An 18,674-nucleotide genomic window follows, 5' to 3' on the forward strand; every position below is an offset into this window, starting at 1 on the left:
CTGAAGGAGGGCAGCAATCTTGAGGGGAGCCAGATTTCACACGTGTAGCCAGTTTTGCTAGGGATTCGGAATCAAGGGAGGGGAAACAGGTCAGGGTAGGAGCGTTAATGGAAGGGGCTACGACAGTGGTCAGGGAGGTAGAGTGGGGAATAGAATTTTTGATTGTCAAGATCTTGTCAATAAAGAAGGAGTTCAGAGCCTCGCAGGACTCAGCGGAAGGCGCCTGGTTGGGGAGTGTCCTGGCGTCTGAAGTTAACTCAGCAAGAACCTTGAATATCTCCTTGGATTTGTTAGAGGCAGTTAGTATTCTCTTGGAGACGAAGGCAGCCTTAGTAGTGATGATGGCTTTTTTATATTCCTTGCGTGCTAGCACGTATGCCTCCCTGTCGGTGCTGAGGTAATTACGCCTCCACCTACGCTCCACTTGACGTAGCTCAAGATGTTGAGTTTTCAAAGCTGAGTTGAACCATTTATGGGACTTGCTATGTCGGGAGCGAGGGAACCGAGAGGTGGGGGCGAATTGGTCGCTGGCTATCGTAAGCCAGTGAATGATATCAGCCTCCAAGGCGTTAACGCCTGAGCTATTACTAAGAGGGGGTCGGGTTTCTGCAAGAAAAGAGAGGAAAGCAGGAAGATCGAGGGCATTCCATTTCCTGGCAACCCCACCCTCCAACGGCGGGAGTCTGACCGGGCCTTGCACCGAGATAGAGGTCTCGATCAAAGAGTGATCTGACCAGATGCATGGAGAGATAATCGGGTCAGAGAGCGATACCCCCATCGACCAAATGTGATCCAAGATGTGACCCCCGATGTGAGTGGGAGTAGTGACATGCTGAGTCAGATTCAAACTGAGGAGTGCCTCAAACAGTTCGGTAGCATGAGGACCGGCATCAGCCTGATTATACCAGTAATTAAAGTCGCCGAACATGGCGATACGAGCAGAGGCAATCATCAGGGCGGCAAGCTGTTCGCTGAGGGCGGCAGAGAACAAAGGCATAGGGGTAGGAGGACGGTACAGAACAATGAGGGTCAGGGCTCCAGCCTCGGAGGCTAGGCTGATAACAAGATTCTCAACCTCTGGAAGGCAGAGCGAAGAGGAAGCAATGAATTTAAGATCTTTACATATGATTGCTGCCACACCTCCACCGCGGCGCGCTGAAGGCCGATTGGCATTCAGCATATAATAGCTAGGTGGCAGAGCAGCCAAAATATCTGGAAGGGAGAGGTCAGATAGCCAAGTCTCGGTGAGCAGCAGGACATCAGGGTTCTCGGCTGTCAGAAGAAGAAATATGTCAGAGTGATGTTGAGGGAGGGAGCGTGTATTGAGATAGAGTATACGAATCCGAGACTCAGGCTGGGTCGGGGCAGACAGAGCCTGATATATGGGTGGGGATGAAGGTGTGTCAGCCGAGATGCCAAGAGACACTAGGCGATCCCAAGCAGCAGAAGGGAGAGCACAAGGACAGTGCTGTAGTGCTCTGAGGGTAGCAGCGGAATAAGTGAGGGCAGGAACAGCGTTCCAGGGCCCTGGGCCCGGCAGGCCGCGGACGGGCGCAGACGGGCTTAACTCAGGCGAGACTCCGGCGCGCCTATGACGCGCCCGCTGCGCTCGTCCGCTGCGCTTCCGGGGAGGGATGGCCATTTTGTAGGGCTGAGGGCGGGAGGGGCCGAGCGCTAGTCCGCTCGCCTCGTCTCCGCTCCAAGCTCCTCACCCAAGATGGCGGCCAAAATCGGGTCCCAGGCGGCGCTACGATCGCCAGCCAGGGGACAGATCAGGGCGATTACAGAGATGAAGGCAAGGTAAACGCAAGCAGTGGACCTGCACAACAATAAGGGGGGTTAGCAAACAGAGTGCGATTAAAATCACGGAATATGCAGTTCAATTATAAATTTCAGCAGTTCAAAATCAAAGTATACAATTCACTTTTAGATTTAATTTAAAATATCTGCGCTAAATCACAGGGCCCAGAGGAGCCTCTGACAGCGTGAGCGTCTATCAATGGACTGCGGCGCAAGAAAGGTTTTTGTAGGGCTGAGGGCGGGAGGGGCCGAGCGCTAGTCCGCTCGCCTCGTCTCCGCTCCAAGCTCCTCACCCAAGATGGCGGCCAAAATCGGGTCCCAGGCGGCGCTACGATCGCCAGCCAGGGGACAGATCAGGGCGATTACAGAGATGAAGGCAAGGTAAACGCAAGCAGTGGACCTGCACAACAATAAGGGGGGTTAGCAAACAGAGTGCGATTAAAATCACGGAATATGCAGTTCAATTATAAATTCCAGCAGTTCAAAATCAAAGTATACAATTCACTTTTAGATTTAATTTAAAATATCTGCGCTAAATCACAGGGCCCAGAGGAGCCTCTGACAGCGTGAGCGTCTATCAATGGACTGATTAATTAATTGGCTGATTAATTAATTGACAGGTTCGGACAGCCAAATATCTCAGAACTTTAGATCTCACACCAGGGTGCTAGCAGATAGGTCTGACCCCTGGTGCCAAAGGAAAATCAGCATTCTCAACACCATATGGGCACTATTTGTTTACTGTGCTGCCCGTTGGCTAAAGAATGGCCCTGCCACCTTCCAAAGGTTGGTGAACAAAGTCCTTGCTGGTCTGGAATCCTGTAGGGCAGCACATCTTGATGATATTGCTGTCTTTAGCTCCACCTGACAGGATCATCTGATCCACTTTGGGGAGGTCATGAAGGCTTTGTAGAGTGCAGTCCTCCCTATCAATGCAAGCAAGTGCCAGATAGGGCAGGACAACGTTGTATATTTGGACCACCTTGTAGGCGGAGGCCAAGTTCAAGCCCTACAACCCAAGATCCAGACCATTCTGGGCTGGGTAGCTCCAACCACCCAGACACAAGTTAGGGCGTTGCTTGGCTTGAATGGGTTCTACAAGAGGGTTGTTAAGGAATATGGGTCCATTGTGGCCCCCCTCACTGAAGTGACATCCAAGAAGATGTCCAAAAAGGTTAAATGGACAGTGAGCTGTCAAAAGGCTTTTGACACCCTGAAAGAAGCAATGTGCTCAGCACCCATTCTGAAAGATTCAGATTATAGCAAGCAGCTCATAGTGCAGACAGATGCCCCTAAACATGGGATAGGAGTGGTCCTATATCAGACCAATGATTATGGCCATGACCAACCTGTTGCTTTTGTGAGCAGGAGGCTTCCCCGCCAGAGACCAGTGTTGGAGCGCCATTGAGAGGGAAGCCTTTGCTGGGGTTTGGTCCCTGAAGAAGCTGCGACCATACATGTTTGGTTCTCACTTCCTTGTCCAAACTGACTGCAGACCTCTCAGATGGCTTACGCAAATGAAAGGTGAAAACCCCAAAACTGTTAAGGTGGTCCATTTCTCTACAGGGAATGGACTTTACAGTGGAACACAGTCCTGGGACCGGCCATGCCAATGCAGATGGACTTTCCAGGTTCTTTCACTTAGAAGATGAAGACTCTCTAGGGAAAGGTGAGTCTCATCCTCTTTCATTTTGGGTGGTGCCTGGTGCATGATGTGATTTCGAATGAAAGTGCACTAGTTCAGTGCTTACCAGGTTCAAAGTGCCAGGTGTCTTTCGTATGACTGTACCATGACAACATCAGCAGCTCCTATAAGTCCCTAATAAATGGTACCCCTGATACCTAGGGTAAGGGAACTCAATTGGGTGTACTAGTGCTGCAGCACGAACTGTGCCACCCTAGTGACCCCACCAAGGAAATATAGCATGCTAAAATGCATGCTTTTACATCGCATTCCATAACAACGCAGTCGCTATAACGACCGCCTTGTTAGAATGCAATATCTTTACAACGCAAGTTATTAGATCGACCTGCACTAGATGGCGCTGCAACATTAGTAATAATATAATTTACTATTCCAACTCCACCCGGCGCAACAGTAGGGAAGGTGTTGGAATAGTAAATCATACTATTCCTTAGGTTGGAGCGCCATCTAGAGCAGGCGATCGAATGACTTGCGAAGTAATGGCATCGCGTTGTAACGACGCGGTCGTAGGGATGACCGCGTTGTAAAGGTTGTTTCCTGACCAAGGCCATGCAAACTGACATTGCAGCAAGGTATTTTGCTTGGGAATGGCGCCCTTTTCCTCATGCAAATAGCGGTTTGTGCAGTTCAGCCCCGCCGTGCACCAAGGGGGTTTTAAATTTGTTTAACTCAGGTAGATGAGCACAAGCATCCTTAGTGTGCATCTCAAGGCCTCATACACTAAGTTAGATAGACGGGGCTTTGCATCATACAACACTTCTTTGAAACGGGCTCTAGTAAGGATACATGTTTTCACTTCTCCAAACATTCCACACAATACATGCGTGCTGCACTCTAGAGCACATCCCCAATGTATGGCATGTTTCAAAATTTGTTGTAACATAGGACTTGGTACTGTAAGGATAGGCTACTAGTATAAATCCTACACTGTACATCATGTGGACACACCTGCACGATGTTGCACAGCTTGTGCATGGTGTGAGGCAGCCTGTTTGGAAGGATAGGTCCCAGTACAAACCCTACACTGGACATCATGTAGACACCCCTGCCCCTGATGTGGCAAAGGTTGCACGTGGTGCGAGACAGCCTGTTTGGAAGGATAGGTCCCAGTACAAACCCTACACTGGACATCATGTGGACATCTCTGCACGATGTTGTGAAGGTTGTGTGTGGTGCGAGGCAGCCTGTGTGTGTCCCAGTGCAGGAGATGAGAGCAGCAGCACCATTTTTAGCTCTGATGTTAGCCAAGATCTTTTGATTTTACTAAAACTATTCACATAATATTTTAATGATCTGGGCTATTAGCGAACCCTGTTCGTCCATCAGTCCATTATTGAGTCATTTACATTTCTCTTCTGCCCACTATACCCTACAACATTTGGCACAGTGTCATCCCACCTAAGCCATTGGCTAGCTTCACTGTGAGTGACAGCATTTTGCCCATTCACAGACCCACATCAACACACAAATCACTTCTCTTAAGTGCCAGGGGCGTCTATTGCAATGTGGGCTTTTTGAGACCATATACTAATTACGTTTTTTTACATTTATTTCAGATTGATGAGTGCCTGGCACCGTCTCCAAGAATAACGTTTTGCAAAACCAGTGAAAAATAAAACAAGTATTGGCAACGCCAGAAGGCTAGCTTTTGAGACCCCCTGGTTTTGACAATGCTTGTTAATAAATGTTGATCTGAGCTGCTTTCTCCCCTTTATACATCACAACAACTTTGGTTGCTGCACAGGTGTTGCACTAAAAAATAAAAGTTCTACTTTTGGTGTGAAGGACCCCTTATTGGGTGGCTCCTGTCTTCGATACATAAACTGCAGTCACCCATCTACATATCATAGACAGGAGTCAAGGCCTCTTCATTAAACCATTCACTGGAATGACTGGCAACCAGGTGATATTCCAGTCGAAGAAGCAATCACAGTTTGTATTAGTGATTCTCGAATAAACCAGAAATGTAGTTCTTAAAAATAACTTGTTTTTCCTGTGATCTGCTCAAACAGAAAAACCCTCACCCAGACAACTGTAAGCAAAATCATATGTAATAAAAGTAACTCAAGAAAGACAAGCAGTAGAAATATCCCCCATTCAACATGGCCTGGTCCTGCTGACAATGGTTGGAGGGTCTACCTGGCCTTGATTCCTGTGAAACTGCAGGTTTACCTGGCGCTGCAGTGGCTGGACTGAGCGGCGCCACACCTGTGGGCGTGCGTGAGAAGGCGGCACCTAAGTGGCAATTTATCCAATCAACGCTTGTGTGTATAGTCAAGACAAACATCTGTTTTTGAACAGTGACTGTATCTTTGATTGCATCTTGATCCTTGGAGATCCCTGTTTGCAGCTTCTGGTGCTCCACCTGGAAGGTAGGATTTGAGTGGTCCATGCTGATGAGCCTTCCCAAGGCGCTCACGCGGTCCATCAGGTAGCGCTGGGACACCTCGCAGTAGGTAGCCGAGATCATGTTGACTAGGTGGGCAATGTCACTGACTTTGGATGCTTGTTTATACAACAAGTCCTTCACAGAGGCATCAGAAGGGTAGCTGGGAATACCCTGCAAGGAATTAACCGTCTCCACCAAGTTGTGGATGGACTGGTTGAGAAGATGGACAGCAGTGGAGTTCCTCATAGAAGGCACGCGACCCATTGACCGCATGTAGACAGTGGTCATGTTCTTTAAGGAGTGCTTTTGATACGCTGAAGACTTGTTTGAAGACTCTGCTCTCACAGTTACATTCACGGAGGTTTGGTTCAGGTCGCTTCTCATCATCTTGCTCGCCTTCCTTGAGTTCCTGTAAGCTTCCATCACTTCCTGCATAAGACGATTGGCTGATCTGAATCCTGCATCCGCAGACTGAGCCAATGATGTGCATTCTTTGGATACACCGAGCAGTCTCTCAAGTTGACTTGGGAGCAGGGTCTTAGCTATCGACGGTCTCTGGAACAAAACCCACACTATGTTTACACTGGCTTTTGGTATGGTGGCCGAAAGAAGCCTGATCTGGTCCATGTTTTTGTTTGCCGTGTTGAAAGCAGACCAGGCAGCGTGGCTGACCTGCATTAAGGAAGCAGCAAAGGACTGTGGGTATTTCATGTATTTGAAGCCACCTGTCGGCGGCTGCAGGTTGATTGCAACGTCTTCTTGGGATGATGAGAGCTTGGCCAGTTCTGCTATGACGGCGATGGAGCGTGGGGCGGCCATTAGGAACTCCTCTAATTTAGTGATGGGTGTCATCATCACCGCGGCATCCCCCATCACATCCTTGGCTGTGCGAACACCTTTGACCATCACACTTAGGTTAGCAGCTGCTGCTTTACAATACACTTCCTTCCTGTTTCCTAGAGAAGAGTTCAAAGAATATATATTTTAATAATTAGAGTTAGCCATTAAAAGACAATATGTTGAGGAACAACTGAAGATGAGGTCAAAACAGTTCAAGCAATGCATAAGGTGCAAGAATGGCACAAGCTGATACAAGACAGGTGGAGACGCCACCCTGGGAAATATATGACCCACCAAAGGCAGTACAGTGAGCATCTCTATTGAGTTAAACTTACTAACAGAGGTCAAAATGACCATCAGGAGATAACAGATATATTGCCAGCCCTATGTGCCCTTCACACCACCACCTTCAGCTGTTACATGGCATAGAGCCTTTGGTCTAATGAAGGGAGCTGTGCACTAGCACCCACCACCCTACACAGCTCCAGCCTCTCTCTACTGGAGGCTATCATCCATGCAGCCACCTGAGTTACTACAAGGCACTTAACCACAACCTCCCTGCCCCCTAGTAGAAGTGGCCCTCCCTTCCAGACTACATAGAAAGACTCACTGCATCAGGCTATCTTGTGGCCAGTCTGTGGCTGTTAAGAGTTAACACACACAACCCTTCACTGCCTGGATGAGGATCAAGAGGATGACCAAGGAAAGATAACAAAAGCAAGAAGCATTCTTCATCTGTGTTCCATACTCTAGAAAGACCCTCCTTTAATGGCCAATTGTGCACAACTCATCACTGCCTGGCTGGGGGTCAAGAGGGTGACCAAGGAAAGATCCCCAACAAGAAGCATTCTCCCTCTGTGCTCCCATGCTCTATAAAGACCCTAATCTATGGGTAAATGCGCACAGCCTGTCACTGTCTGGCTGAACACCAAGAGGGTAACCAAGGAAAGACCCAAACAAGAATCATTCTCCATCTGTCCCCCGTGCTCTACAAAGACCTTTGTCTCTAGAAAGACCCTTGTCTATGGGTCAGCACATATGACTCATCACTCCTGAGCTGGGGATCAAGAGGGTAACCACAGAAAGACCCCAACAAGAAACATTTTCCATCTGTGCTTCATGCTATAGAAAGCCCCCAGTCTAAGGGTCAATGAGTATGACTCATCACTGCCCGGCTAGGAACAAATAGGGTGACTATTAGACCTGGCTTTTTTAGCAGGTTTATCCCCAGAGTTTTTGCTTTTTGGCTTCCTGTTTCTGACCTGTTTTTGTTGGTTTTATGACTCTGGGCACTTTAACACTGTTGAACAATGCTAAAGTGCATATGCTCTCCCTGTAAATTGTTGTTATGGATTGGTGTTTCCATAATTGGCTATTTGATTCACTAGCCAGTCCCTAGTACAGTGCACCATGTGTGCCCAGGGCCTGTAAATCAATTGCTGCTAGTGGGCTTGCTGGACTGATTGTGCCACCCACATAAGCAGCATGTAAAAGATACTCAGATCTGCCACTGCGTATCTGTGGGCAGTCTAGTACTGTCATGTCAACTTGGCAAGTGTACCCACTTGCTAGCCCCTACCCTTCCTATTCTTACATGTCAGTCACCTCTAAGGTAGGCCCAAGGTACCTCTGAGGGCAGGGTGCATTGTAGGTGAAAGGTAGGATATACCCTGATGTGTGTGGCATGCTCTAATTGTGAATTACTGCCAATTTTGTTTTTCAGTATTGCAAGGCTACCTGTTCCCATAGGACAGAATAGGAAGTTTGCTTATAACATCTTATAAACATAACTACCCCTGGGAACAAGGTAGGAAAATAAAGTTTAGAATGCCTGAACTCAGAATGTTAAAATGCATCTTTTAGTGAGGGTGATTTTTACATTCTGTGTTTGAAAATACCACTTTTAGAAAGTAGGTATTTTCTTGCTTAGCCATCCGGTGTGCCTCTGCTAGGTTTGTGTATTGCATGTCTGGCTTTGGATGGCAAGGGCTGTCAAGGAGCAGTGGCTCCAGAGAGCCTGATGAGTCAGGGCTGGGATAAATAGACCTGGGCTGCATTTAGAGTTGGGGAGGAGATTTCTTTCACCTGAATGGGCCTGGTCTGCCAAGGACAACGCTGTCCCCACCTCCTGCGGGAGGCTGCACCAGAGAGGACAGAACTGGTTTGGACTGAGCACAGGGCTTCTCTGCCACCAGAGAACAAATTAATTTGTAATATAAAGATTGGGACCCAGACCCCAGAACTTTAGCTCATTTCTGAGAATCAAGAGGTACCTTTGCCAAGGAGAAGAGCTGGTGAAGCTGAGGAGGAATACTGCCCCTGTGCTGTTTGCTGTCTGGGATTGGCCTGCAGTGGCTACTTGGTGCCAAGGAACGGAGAAAAGGACGTTGCTGTTTACTGTGTCCCCTGCTTGAAAGAAGATCTCCAAGGGCTTGAAACTGAGCTTGCCTCCTGTTCTGAAGTCTAAGAGACACAAAGACTTCACCGCTAGCTCCCCTGAACTTCCTTGTTGGGAGTTCTGACCTGCAAAGAGGTGCCTGCTGTTGTTTTGGAACTCTAGAGACTGTTTTCCACAGGGAGCTGGAAAAGTAATGCAACTTTGAGAACCAAGACACATCCGCACCTGTTTCCGAAGAAATCGTCGTTGCGTCTGCCTGCGGTTCGAAAAATTGCTGCACTCCGCATTGAGTGCACCGATCTCCGAAGTCCGGGATCATCGCACCGATATCGACGCAAGGTCTGCTATGCGGCTGCAAGAGTTCACGCATCATTCCGGATCGTCGCATCGCGGCGCCTAGTTTGTCGTATCGTTGGGGGACGCAGTAAGAAACTGACGTGTCACCTCCCCATGCAGTAAGAAACCAAAGCATCATCTACTCTCCGGTAAGGAACCAAAGCATCACCTCACCGGAGCAAGGAACTAACGCATCACGTTCCCTGAGTGCAAGGAACCAATGCAGCACATTCCCTGTGGCCTATTTTGTTTGTTTGCATCACTCATCCCAGGTACTTTGTGAGAAAAGTGTTGCTTCTGCAATTTGCTTTGAACTGAACTGTTTCTACCGCCTGAAAGTCATATTTTTATTACTGTATTGTGGATTTCTGTTGTTTTGTCTTGTTTGGTTTGGATAAAGAATTTTTCTAAACTGGTGTGGTGTCCATTTGTAGTGTTTTCACTGTATTACTGTATGTGTTCACAAATGCTTTACACAATTAGGGTGAACGGTCAGAGATAAAACCAGGTTTAGGGTAAGGATTATGGACTAGAGTTCAGATTAGGATCAATCACAAGGTGAGGTCAGAGTTACGCTAGGATTACGGGTGGGATTACGGTTTGGGTGAAAATTAGGTATGGAATTCATGGCAGGTTTCTTTCTCACATAAGTAGTAGGATCCGTGTTTAGAGAACGGATAGAGTTCATGTCCAGGTTGGGGTGAGGGTCAGGATAAGGAACAGATTTCAAGGTCGGATTCATATTGGACATTTTGAACTTTTTACTATATTGTCCTTGTGTTAGACCTGGCACCTTGGCGTGAGTTTCCCTTCCACTTTTTGATGGTGTGCCTCGACCGTTTTGCTGGTGTTGTCCGCTCAGGGCACTGCGCCACGGCTAATCCGTGCCGCAGTGCAAGTGCTCCCTAGGTAAAGTGTACCTGTAATTGATGTTCTGCCCAGCAACAGTAAAGAGCAGGGTTGGGGAATCCCCAGAGACAGGTTGGCTGCCAGGTGGTAGGTAGAGAGATTACACCTGGATGGGTGGGCGGAGTACACCTTGACTCTTGAATAGACCTATGCTCTGCCACCACAAAGCCGGCGCCACCCCCTGCGGGGCGGCTGATGTCTCTGCCCTGCTGCTGAAAGGAAAGAGCAGAGTCACCATAACAAAGTGCTCCAGAACTGGACTGAGCCAGGCCTAGGCCCCCTGGCGCTAAAGAACAAAAGAATTGGTGTATAAAAGTAGGAGCCTGGCTCCTAAGAAATCGGAATCCTGTTTACCACAAAGAACCTCTGCCCGACTAGAAGGAGAAGAAGACGCCGGAGGAGCTGGCCTGCTGCTTGCCTTGCTGAGAGAGGAGAGGAAGAGACTTACTGAAAAGACTTTGCTACTTTGTGCTTGAACATTCTCCAAGGGCTTGATCTGAGCTTGCCCCCTGAACTGAACCCCAGGAACAGTGGGTTCTCTGTGCTTCTTGCTCGTCCTCCAATTCGAGCCGTGTGTGCATCCCGCTGGAAAAGAGACTGCGCCCCTCATCGCCCCTCCTAGGGCCGTGACACCCAGAAGCTCGCCTGCCTCAATCCCGTGAGAGCCCCGCTCCGTCCCGAGCCGCTCTCTGTCCCCGGGCCAGGCCGCCTGCATCCCTGTCACCGCCTGCCATTGGAGTGCGCTGAACGCGCTATCACCCCTCCTGCCGGAAGCCGTCCGGCGATTGTGATCTACGCCGGGTCGTCCAGCTGCACTGACTGTGCCCTGTGACCCCGCTTCGCTATCCTCGGACATCTCAGGCCGCGCCGCCCCCGCTGTGGAGACCCTCCTGCACCGCCGTGCTACAGGGTCGCTGGCCGCGCCTGCCTACGTGCCCACACCTGCTGATTGAGGACCCAAGAACACTTCCCAAGCTGAGAGTCGCACCGACCTGTGCCGGCTCTCCACATCACGAAAGAAGTTCCAGCATCGGGCTCGGGGCCCGCAACGCCTTATTTCCCCGTTCGCAGGAGTCGATCTCTGTGAGTACTGGAACTACAAGTAAAGAGACTACAAAGTATCCATTTGAAACTACGAACCCAGAACATTTGCCTGCTGTATAATCTGGTGGCATAGCGAAAACGTTATTGGTCTTGTGATAAGTCTGTTGAGATATATATACCTTATTTTTACATAAAGAATCGTATTTTTATATATATCCAAGTCTGGTGTCCGTTTCTGGGGGGGATTGATGTATTTACTGTGTGTACGATTGTAAGTGCTTAACCAACAACGCCTGAGGAATCGCCTTGGCTGCTCACGCCACGCACCTAGAGGGTGAGCGAGGGTCATTCGCGAGGGGTTATCCTGCGCCCTGACGTGGAGGAGAGGGTTCCTGCTTGACACAAGGGCAACCTTGCGCCAACCAGAGATCCCCGACTCTAACACCTTGTATTTGTAATTGTTATTCGGGTAACTTTTATAGACTCCGTTGAGGGACCAGGGCCTCATTTGAGCTGCACTAGCAGCTCACATTGAAGAGTTACAGAGAAGATGAAAATGTCTCTGGCCACAGCCAGAGGTAAGCTCCTCTCATGGAAGCATGGGTCTTCTCAGCCAAATGTTTTTGTCTTGGTGCAATAAGGTGGTGGCCTGGTGGCTCTGAAGGGGTCACACAAGGCGGTGGTGAGCTTGTTTGCCTGGCCCAGGGTTTTGGAACACTTCTATGAAGTCTGTTACACTTTAACAAATGTCCAACATATGTCTAGAAACTCATATGTCTGGAGATGTTGTGCACAGCTTTACCTCTGAGTGTCAAATTGAGTAACTCCACAGTGATTGCTCCTTGCTTCTTCACTCCCCTCAATGATTGCCCCTCGCTCCTGTCTCCCCCTCAGGTATTGCCCCTCGCTCCTGTGTCCCCTACAGTGATTGCTCCTTGCTCCTGTCTCCCACTCAGTGATTGCTCTTCCTCCTGTCTCCCTCACAATTACACCCCTTGCTCCTGTGTCCCTCACAGTTATACCCCTTGCTCCTGTATCCCCACAGTGAATGCTCCTTCCTCCTGTATCCCCACAGTGATTGCCCCTTCCTCCTTTCTCCCCCACAGTGATTGCCCCTTGCTCCTGTCTCCCCTCAGTGATTGCCATTTCCTCCTGTCTACCCACAGTGATTGCCCCTTCCTCATGTCCCCTACAGTAATTGCCCCTTCCTCCTGTCTCCCCTCACTAATTGTCTCTTGCTCCTATCTCCCCTCAGTGATTGCCCTTTGTGCCTATCTCCCCATAGAGATTGCCCCTTGCTCCTGTCGCCCCACTATGATTACCCCTTGCTCCTGTCTCCCCCATAGTGATTGCCCCTTGCTCCTAGCTCCCCTCACTGATTGTCCCTTACACATGTCTCCCCCACAGTGATTTCCCCTTGCTTCTCTCTCCCCCATAGTGATTGCCGCTTGTTCCTGTCTCCCCTCAATGATTGCCCCTTGCTCCTGTCTCCCCCTCAGTGATTTTCCCTTGCTCCTCTCTCCCCCTCAGTGATTGCCCCCAGCTCCTATTTCCCCACAGTGATTGTCTCTTGCTCCTGCCTCCTCACAGTGATTTCCCCTTCCTCCTGTCTCCCCACATTGATTGCCCCTTCCTCTTGTCTCCCCCACAGTGATTGCCCCTTGCTCCTGTCTCCCCACAGTGACTGCCACTTCCTTCTGTCCCCCCACAGTGATTGCCCCTGCTCCTGTCTCCCCTCAGTGATTGCCCCTTGCTCCTGTCTCCCCTCAATGGTTGCCCCTTCCTCCTGTCTCCTCCACAGCGATTACCCCTTGCTTCTGTCTCCCCACAGTGATTGTCCCTTCCTCCTGTCCCCCCAGAGTGATTGCCCCTGCTCCAGTCCCCCCACAGTGATTGCCCCCGCTCCTGTCCCCTCACAGTGATTGCCCTGCTCCTGTCTCCCCTCAGTGATTGCCCCTTGCTCCTGTCTCCCCTCAATGGTTGCCCCGTCCTTCTGTCTCCCCCACAGCGATTACCCCTTGCTTCTGTCCCCCCACAGTGATTGCCCCTTCCTCCTGTTCCCCCACAGTGATTGCTCCAGCTCCAGTCCCCCCACAGGGATTGCCCCCACTCCTGTCTCCCCTCAGTGATTGCCCCTTGCTCCTGTTTCCCCACAGTGATTGCCTCTTGCTCCTGTCTCCCCACATTGATTGCCCCTTGCTCCTGTCTCCCTACAGTGATTGCCTCTTCCTCCTGTCTCCCCACATTGATTGCCTCTTCCTCCTGTACCCCCCACAGCGATTGCCCCTTGCGTCTGTCTCCCCACAGTGATTGCCCCTTGCTCCTGTCCCCCACAGTGATTTCCCCTTGCTCCTGTCCCTCCACAGTGATTGCCCCTTGCTCCTGTCTCCCCTCAGTGATTGCCCCTTCCTCCTGTCTCCCCCTCCGTGGTTGCCCCCGCTCCTGTCTCCCCTCAGTGATTGCCCCTTGCTCCTGCCTCCCACCCAGTAATTGCCCCTTGCTCCTGTCTCCCCTCAGTGATTGCCCCTTGCTCCTTTCTCCCCACAGTAATTACCTCTTGCTCCTGTCTTCCCCACTGTGATTGCCTCTTGCTCCTGTGTCCCTCACAGTTCTTGCCCCTTGCTCCTTTCTCCCTTCAATGATTGCCCCTTGATCTTGTATCCCCAAAGTAATTGCCCCTTGCTCCTGTCTCACCCTCAATGATTGCCCCTTGCTCCTGTCTCCCCCTCAATGATTGCCCCCTGCTCCTGTCTCCCTCACAGTTATTGCCCCTTGCTCCTGTGTCGCCCTCAATGATTGCCCCTTGCTCCTGTCTCCCTCACAGTTATTGTCCCTTGCTCCTGTCTCCCTTCAGTGATTGCCCCTTGGTCCTGTCTCCCTTCAGTGATTGCCCCTTGCTCCTGTCTCCACCTAATGATTGCCCCTTGCTCCTGTCTCCCTCACAGTTATAGGCCTGTTAGAAATGAGGGGACTCTGGTTGGCGCAGGCAAGTACCAGCGACAAGCAGGGACCCTTTACTTCTAGTCAGGGCGAAGGATGACTCCTCAGAATAACCCCTGCTCACCCTCTAGGTGCGTGGTGTGAGCAGTCAAGGCTAAACTTCAGGGCGTACACGGTTAAGCACTTGCGATTATACACACAGTAAACCCCTTGCATGCACCACAAACGGACACCAATCAGGTTGTATACAAAAATAAGGCTTTTATATAGTTTCCGCAGACTTAGTACAAGGCCCATTAACGGTGAAACTGTGGGGCGAGCTCGCGGTCGAGTTCGTAAGTACAGTACCTTGTCTCTTTTCGTGAAGGCGGGTGCGGGATTTCAGCAGCTCTTCGTCAGAAGGGCGAGGCGGCGTCTGGGGCTTCCACACTTCACGAGGGGGGTCTGGTCCTTCAGGCTCACGGCAGGAGCGGGGTGTTTACAGGTGGCAAGTGAACAAAGCAGGGCAGCCGGGCACGCAGCTAACATCCGGGCCGTCCGAGGCTTGACGATGCTCACAACGCCGATTCCGGCGGGAGGGGTGAAGGTGCGCAGCGAGCCTCCGGCGAGCGAGGTGACGGGGGCAGCCTAGCACGGTGTCGGGGGAGCGGCTCAGATCGAGCGAGGCTCTTCCCAAGGCAGGGGAGGATAAGCAGTCAGGTCACGGCTCAAGGAGGGGCTGGGGGGCACGAGAGTCACGGCTCCGGCGAGGGAAGGAACACCACAGTCCAGCGGCGGGCGAGTGAAGGTCAGGTTGAGCCCAATGGTACTGGGGCTCAGATCAGGGGGCAAGCTCGCTTCCAAGCCCTTGGAGATAGTTTTGAAAAGCACAAGTTTCTTGAAAGTAAAAATAAAGCAAAGTCTTCAGCAAAAGGCTCCTCTTCTCTCCTTTGGCAGCAAGGTCACCACTGCATAGGGACAGTCTTCCTCCTTGCAGCTTTCCTGGCGCCTCCTCCTCAGGCAGAGATTCTTCTTGGGTCAAAGCGGATCTGATTTCTTAGGAGCAGGGCTCCTACATTTATACTACATTACTTTTGTTCTCCCAGGCCAGGGGGCCCTTGTCTTTTCATTCCGGCTCTGGAGCACTTTGTTGACGCAATGCAGGCTTCTTCTTTCAGAGTGGAGGGCAGAGTGATCAGACGCTCCACAGGGGGCGGAGCCGGCATTGTGGTGGCAGAGCACAATCCTATTCAGAGTCCAGGTGTACTCCTCCCACCCATCTACCTGTCAATCTTTCTATTCACCACCAGGCTACCTAGCCGCGCCCATCTGGGTTCCCCCAGCCCTGTCACTCACGCAAGCCAGACAGCAGATACACATCACTCAGAGGCGGGCTGAAATGGTTAGGCACGCAAAGGCCAACTTTCTAAAAGTGCCATTTGCAAACGCAGAATATTAAAATAAACCTTACGAAAAGATGTACCTTATTATTCCGAGTTCAGGCATAATAAACTCGATCTTCTACCATGTTCCCTGAGTCGGTTAGGATCATAGGATGTAACAATCTTAACCGCCCATTCTGGCCTATGAGAACAGGGTAGCCTTACAATAGTGAACAACGAAAATGGCGGTAATTCACTATTAGGACATGCCACGCACATCAGGGCTGGGCCTTCCATAGGGGTGACTAACATGAAGTTAAGGTAAGGTTTAGGGACTGGCAAGTGTGTGCACTTGCCAGTCAGCATGTCAGTGCCAGACTGCACGCAGGTTCTGCAATGCCAGACCCTAGACACATTTTACCAGGCCGCTTCTGTGGGTGGCACAACCAGTGCTGCAAGCCCACCAGCGGTATTTGTATTTACACGCCCTGGCACTCCTGGTGCACTTTACTGGGGTCTGACAGTAAACCAATCATGGAATCCCAAACGACATATACATTTTACATAGGGAGCCCTTGCACTGTGGCACTGGTTGGCAGTGGCACAGTGCGCTGAGCTGCCAACACCATAAAAACACATGAGGCACAGCGACAAAAAGTGGAAGGGAGACTCACGCCAAGGTGCCAGGTCTAACACGTGTCCCCTCCAGCTGAAAAGTGGGGAGTACTACTGTCGTAAATTGGCTGCGATTAAATTAGCGTTAGCAGAATCCATCTGGTATTTAGAGGCTATCTTGTACATTCTGTAGAATCCATTTTGTATTTCTGGCAGCCATTTTGTCTTCCCTTGTGCTCTGTTTAAAGGACTGGCTATACTTAGACTCTGCTACCCTGCACATGCGCAGGAATATCTAACTGTCCATGCATCTGTTTTTAGTCTATAACTATCAGGTTGTTTCTACCAGAGTCAGCAACTGCTAGCTCCTCCTTTACTGTTGACTGTGCATTTCTGTATGACTATCTATGTATGTAACTCTTCTCGTGTATGCTTGTACCGCCCTTTTTCTGAGCCCCTGTGTGGGTATAAAAGACCCATGGTTCTTCTACTCTGTGTGCTACCTTCATTCAGCACCACAGGGTGCTGTGTGAATGTGGTTCCACTTCATGAAGGTTTATTAAACTATGTATTTTCTATTTCAGTTTCTGTGCCAACTTCTTTCTAATAGTCTGAGGACTCTGTGCAGAGAAGGGCGAACCCCTTGCACTGGTAGGCCTAGCTGAGGCCTATTTTCCACAATTGGCGGCCCAACTTGGGGCTCATCGGTGACTCGGATGCCCAAAGGATTGGTCGCGACGAAGGATTGGAATCTCGCTGTGGACGCGATCGCTGCCCAATGAGACCTGAGTCTTGGCAACCACGGCGTTTTTCCTTTCTTTCTGATCTGACCATCCAGGTGGCGCCGGTCCTCGACTGAGATCTCTTCTGTTGATTCGCCGTGCAGTGACCATTTGGTCGATTTTAGAACTTGGCAGGGTGAATCTGGACACCAAGTGATTGGTAAGTGTCCTTCTGCGGCGCTTGCTGTTGGTTTTGATGCCTGTGATTGGTAAGGTAGTTTAGTAACGCTTACTGTGGCTTTGAGTATGGTATATTTGTGTTGGCCAACTTGGTTTGTTTTGACATATGTGACTTGCAATTCACATAGGCAGGTAATGAGGAGAATTTTCTCTAACTGAATTGATTTGAACGGCACATCGTACTAAAGGTACCTTAAGTGCTACTTTGATTATAATATTGCATATTCTGCACTATTGTTGGCATGCCTGTCTCTAGCACACTTCAAAGGATGTGTTGCTTTTGGAATGGTACCTTGAGACTTGATGAAGCACAACCGACCCCCCCCCCCCCGGAGGGGACGCCTAATCGGGATATGGATATTAAGTATGATCTTTCTTCTATAATGTACAGCGCATTATGGAATAAATACACTTGCAAGGATCCTGAGCTGCGTTGGCCTATGTATGGGTCATTTGATTTTCGGAAAATTGAGTATGTGGAACAATGTATGTTTAAGCAAAAGACTAGGCAAGAGATGTTTGATTGTGTACGAATGTGGGAGAAAAAGTACATGAATGAATGAATGTGTTGCTTTCTTGGATGTACCATTTCTTTTGTATATAATTAGCCGGCTCCCCTAGAGGGGATACTTAACTAGGTTTAGGTATATAGAAGTTTTTCTTCTTTGGTGACTAGTACCCCGAGGAACTAAATATGTACATAAAAGGATCCTGGTCTGTGCACTTAGTAACATTCATAAGTAGTGAGATGCAGAGCGGTTTTCTGGTGTTCTGCCAGCCAAATCTACTGAATATGACTTGCAACTGGTATTTACAAATGGTTTGGTTTAAGTACAGTCTGTGGGCTGTCTTTTGTTTCTGTCTTAAGTGTTGATCTGTGGGTTAAATGTGTGTTTAAATGTTGTGGTGTGGTGAATTGTGTTTTGGATGTTGCTAGCACTGGAAAAAGCATGTGATTGAATGACTGTGAATATGTGAAAGAATTCTGAGAAGTGAAATTGTTAAGGAGTAAATTTAATTTGGTCTCATCACAATCAATAAGTCGCAAAAGGAAATTGAGAGGGGTGTAGCTAGAGAAAGAGCAACCCCTGTGATTTGATGACACCCGTAATGTACAAAAGTATTAATGAAGAGTAATTAGGGACCAGTTAAAAGTTTAGCTTGAGAACATTGTGGGTATTTCGAATTTTCAAATTGTCCCCATGCAGCTTTGTGTTCTTGGTGGTTCAGTGAGCCAATGTGCTGGGTCCACAGGGTTGTAGGTTCTAATTTAAGTTGATCCTGCTAATCTGAGAATTGAAAATAAACTTCTGACCCCTGAAAGGAAATTGTATATTAAAATTAATTTTTCCATAGGCCAAATTATTGCAGTTTA

The 18,674-nt window shown here is 49.5% G+C and overlaps 1 protein-coding gene across 7 annotated transcripts in view; it reads right to left on the reverse strand.

Annotated features, from left to right (window-relative positions):
* The window catches only part of LOC146863633 (uncharacterized), a 337,769-nt gene that overhangs the window by 68,773 nt on the left and 250,322 nt on the right, over positions 1–18,674 (reverse strand). For 6 of the 7 annotated variants that reach the window (XM_085627704.1, XM_085627702.1, XM_085627701.1 and 3 more), the window contains one exon: positions 5,678–6,850. The exons of the other annotated variant lie outside the window; for it this stretch is intronic. In XM_085627704.1, the coding sequence (XP_085483830.1) occupies positions 5,678–6,850 (1,173 nt within the window). The remainder of the gene's footprint in view (positions 1–5,677; positions 6,851–18,674) is intronic. 7 annotated transcript variants of the gene reach the window in all.

This window comes from Triturus cristatus, chromosome 2_1 (assembly GCF_964204655.1).
Source record: "Triturus cristatus chromosome 2_1, aTriCri1.1, whole genome shotgun sequence".
Lineage (NCBI taxonomy): Eukaryota > Metazoa > Chordata > Amphibia > Caudata > Salamandridae > Triturus > Triturus cristatus.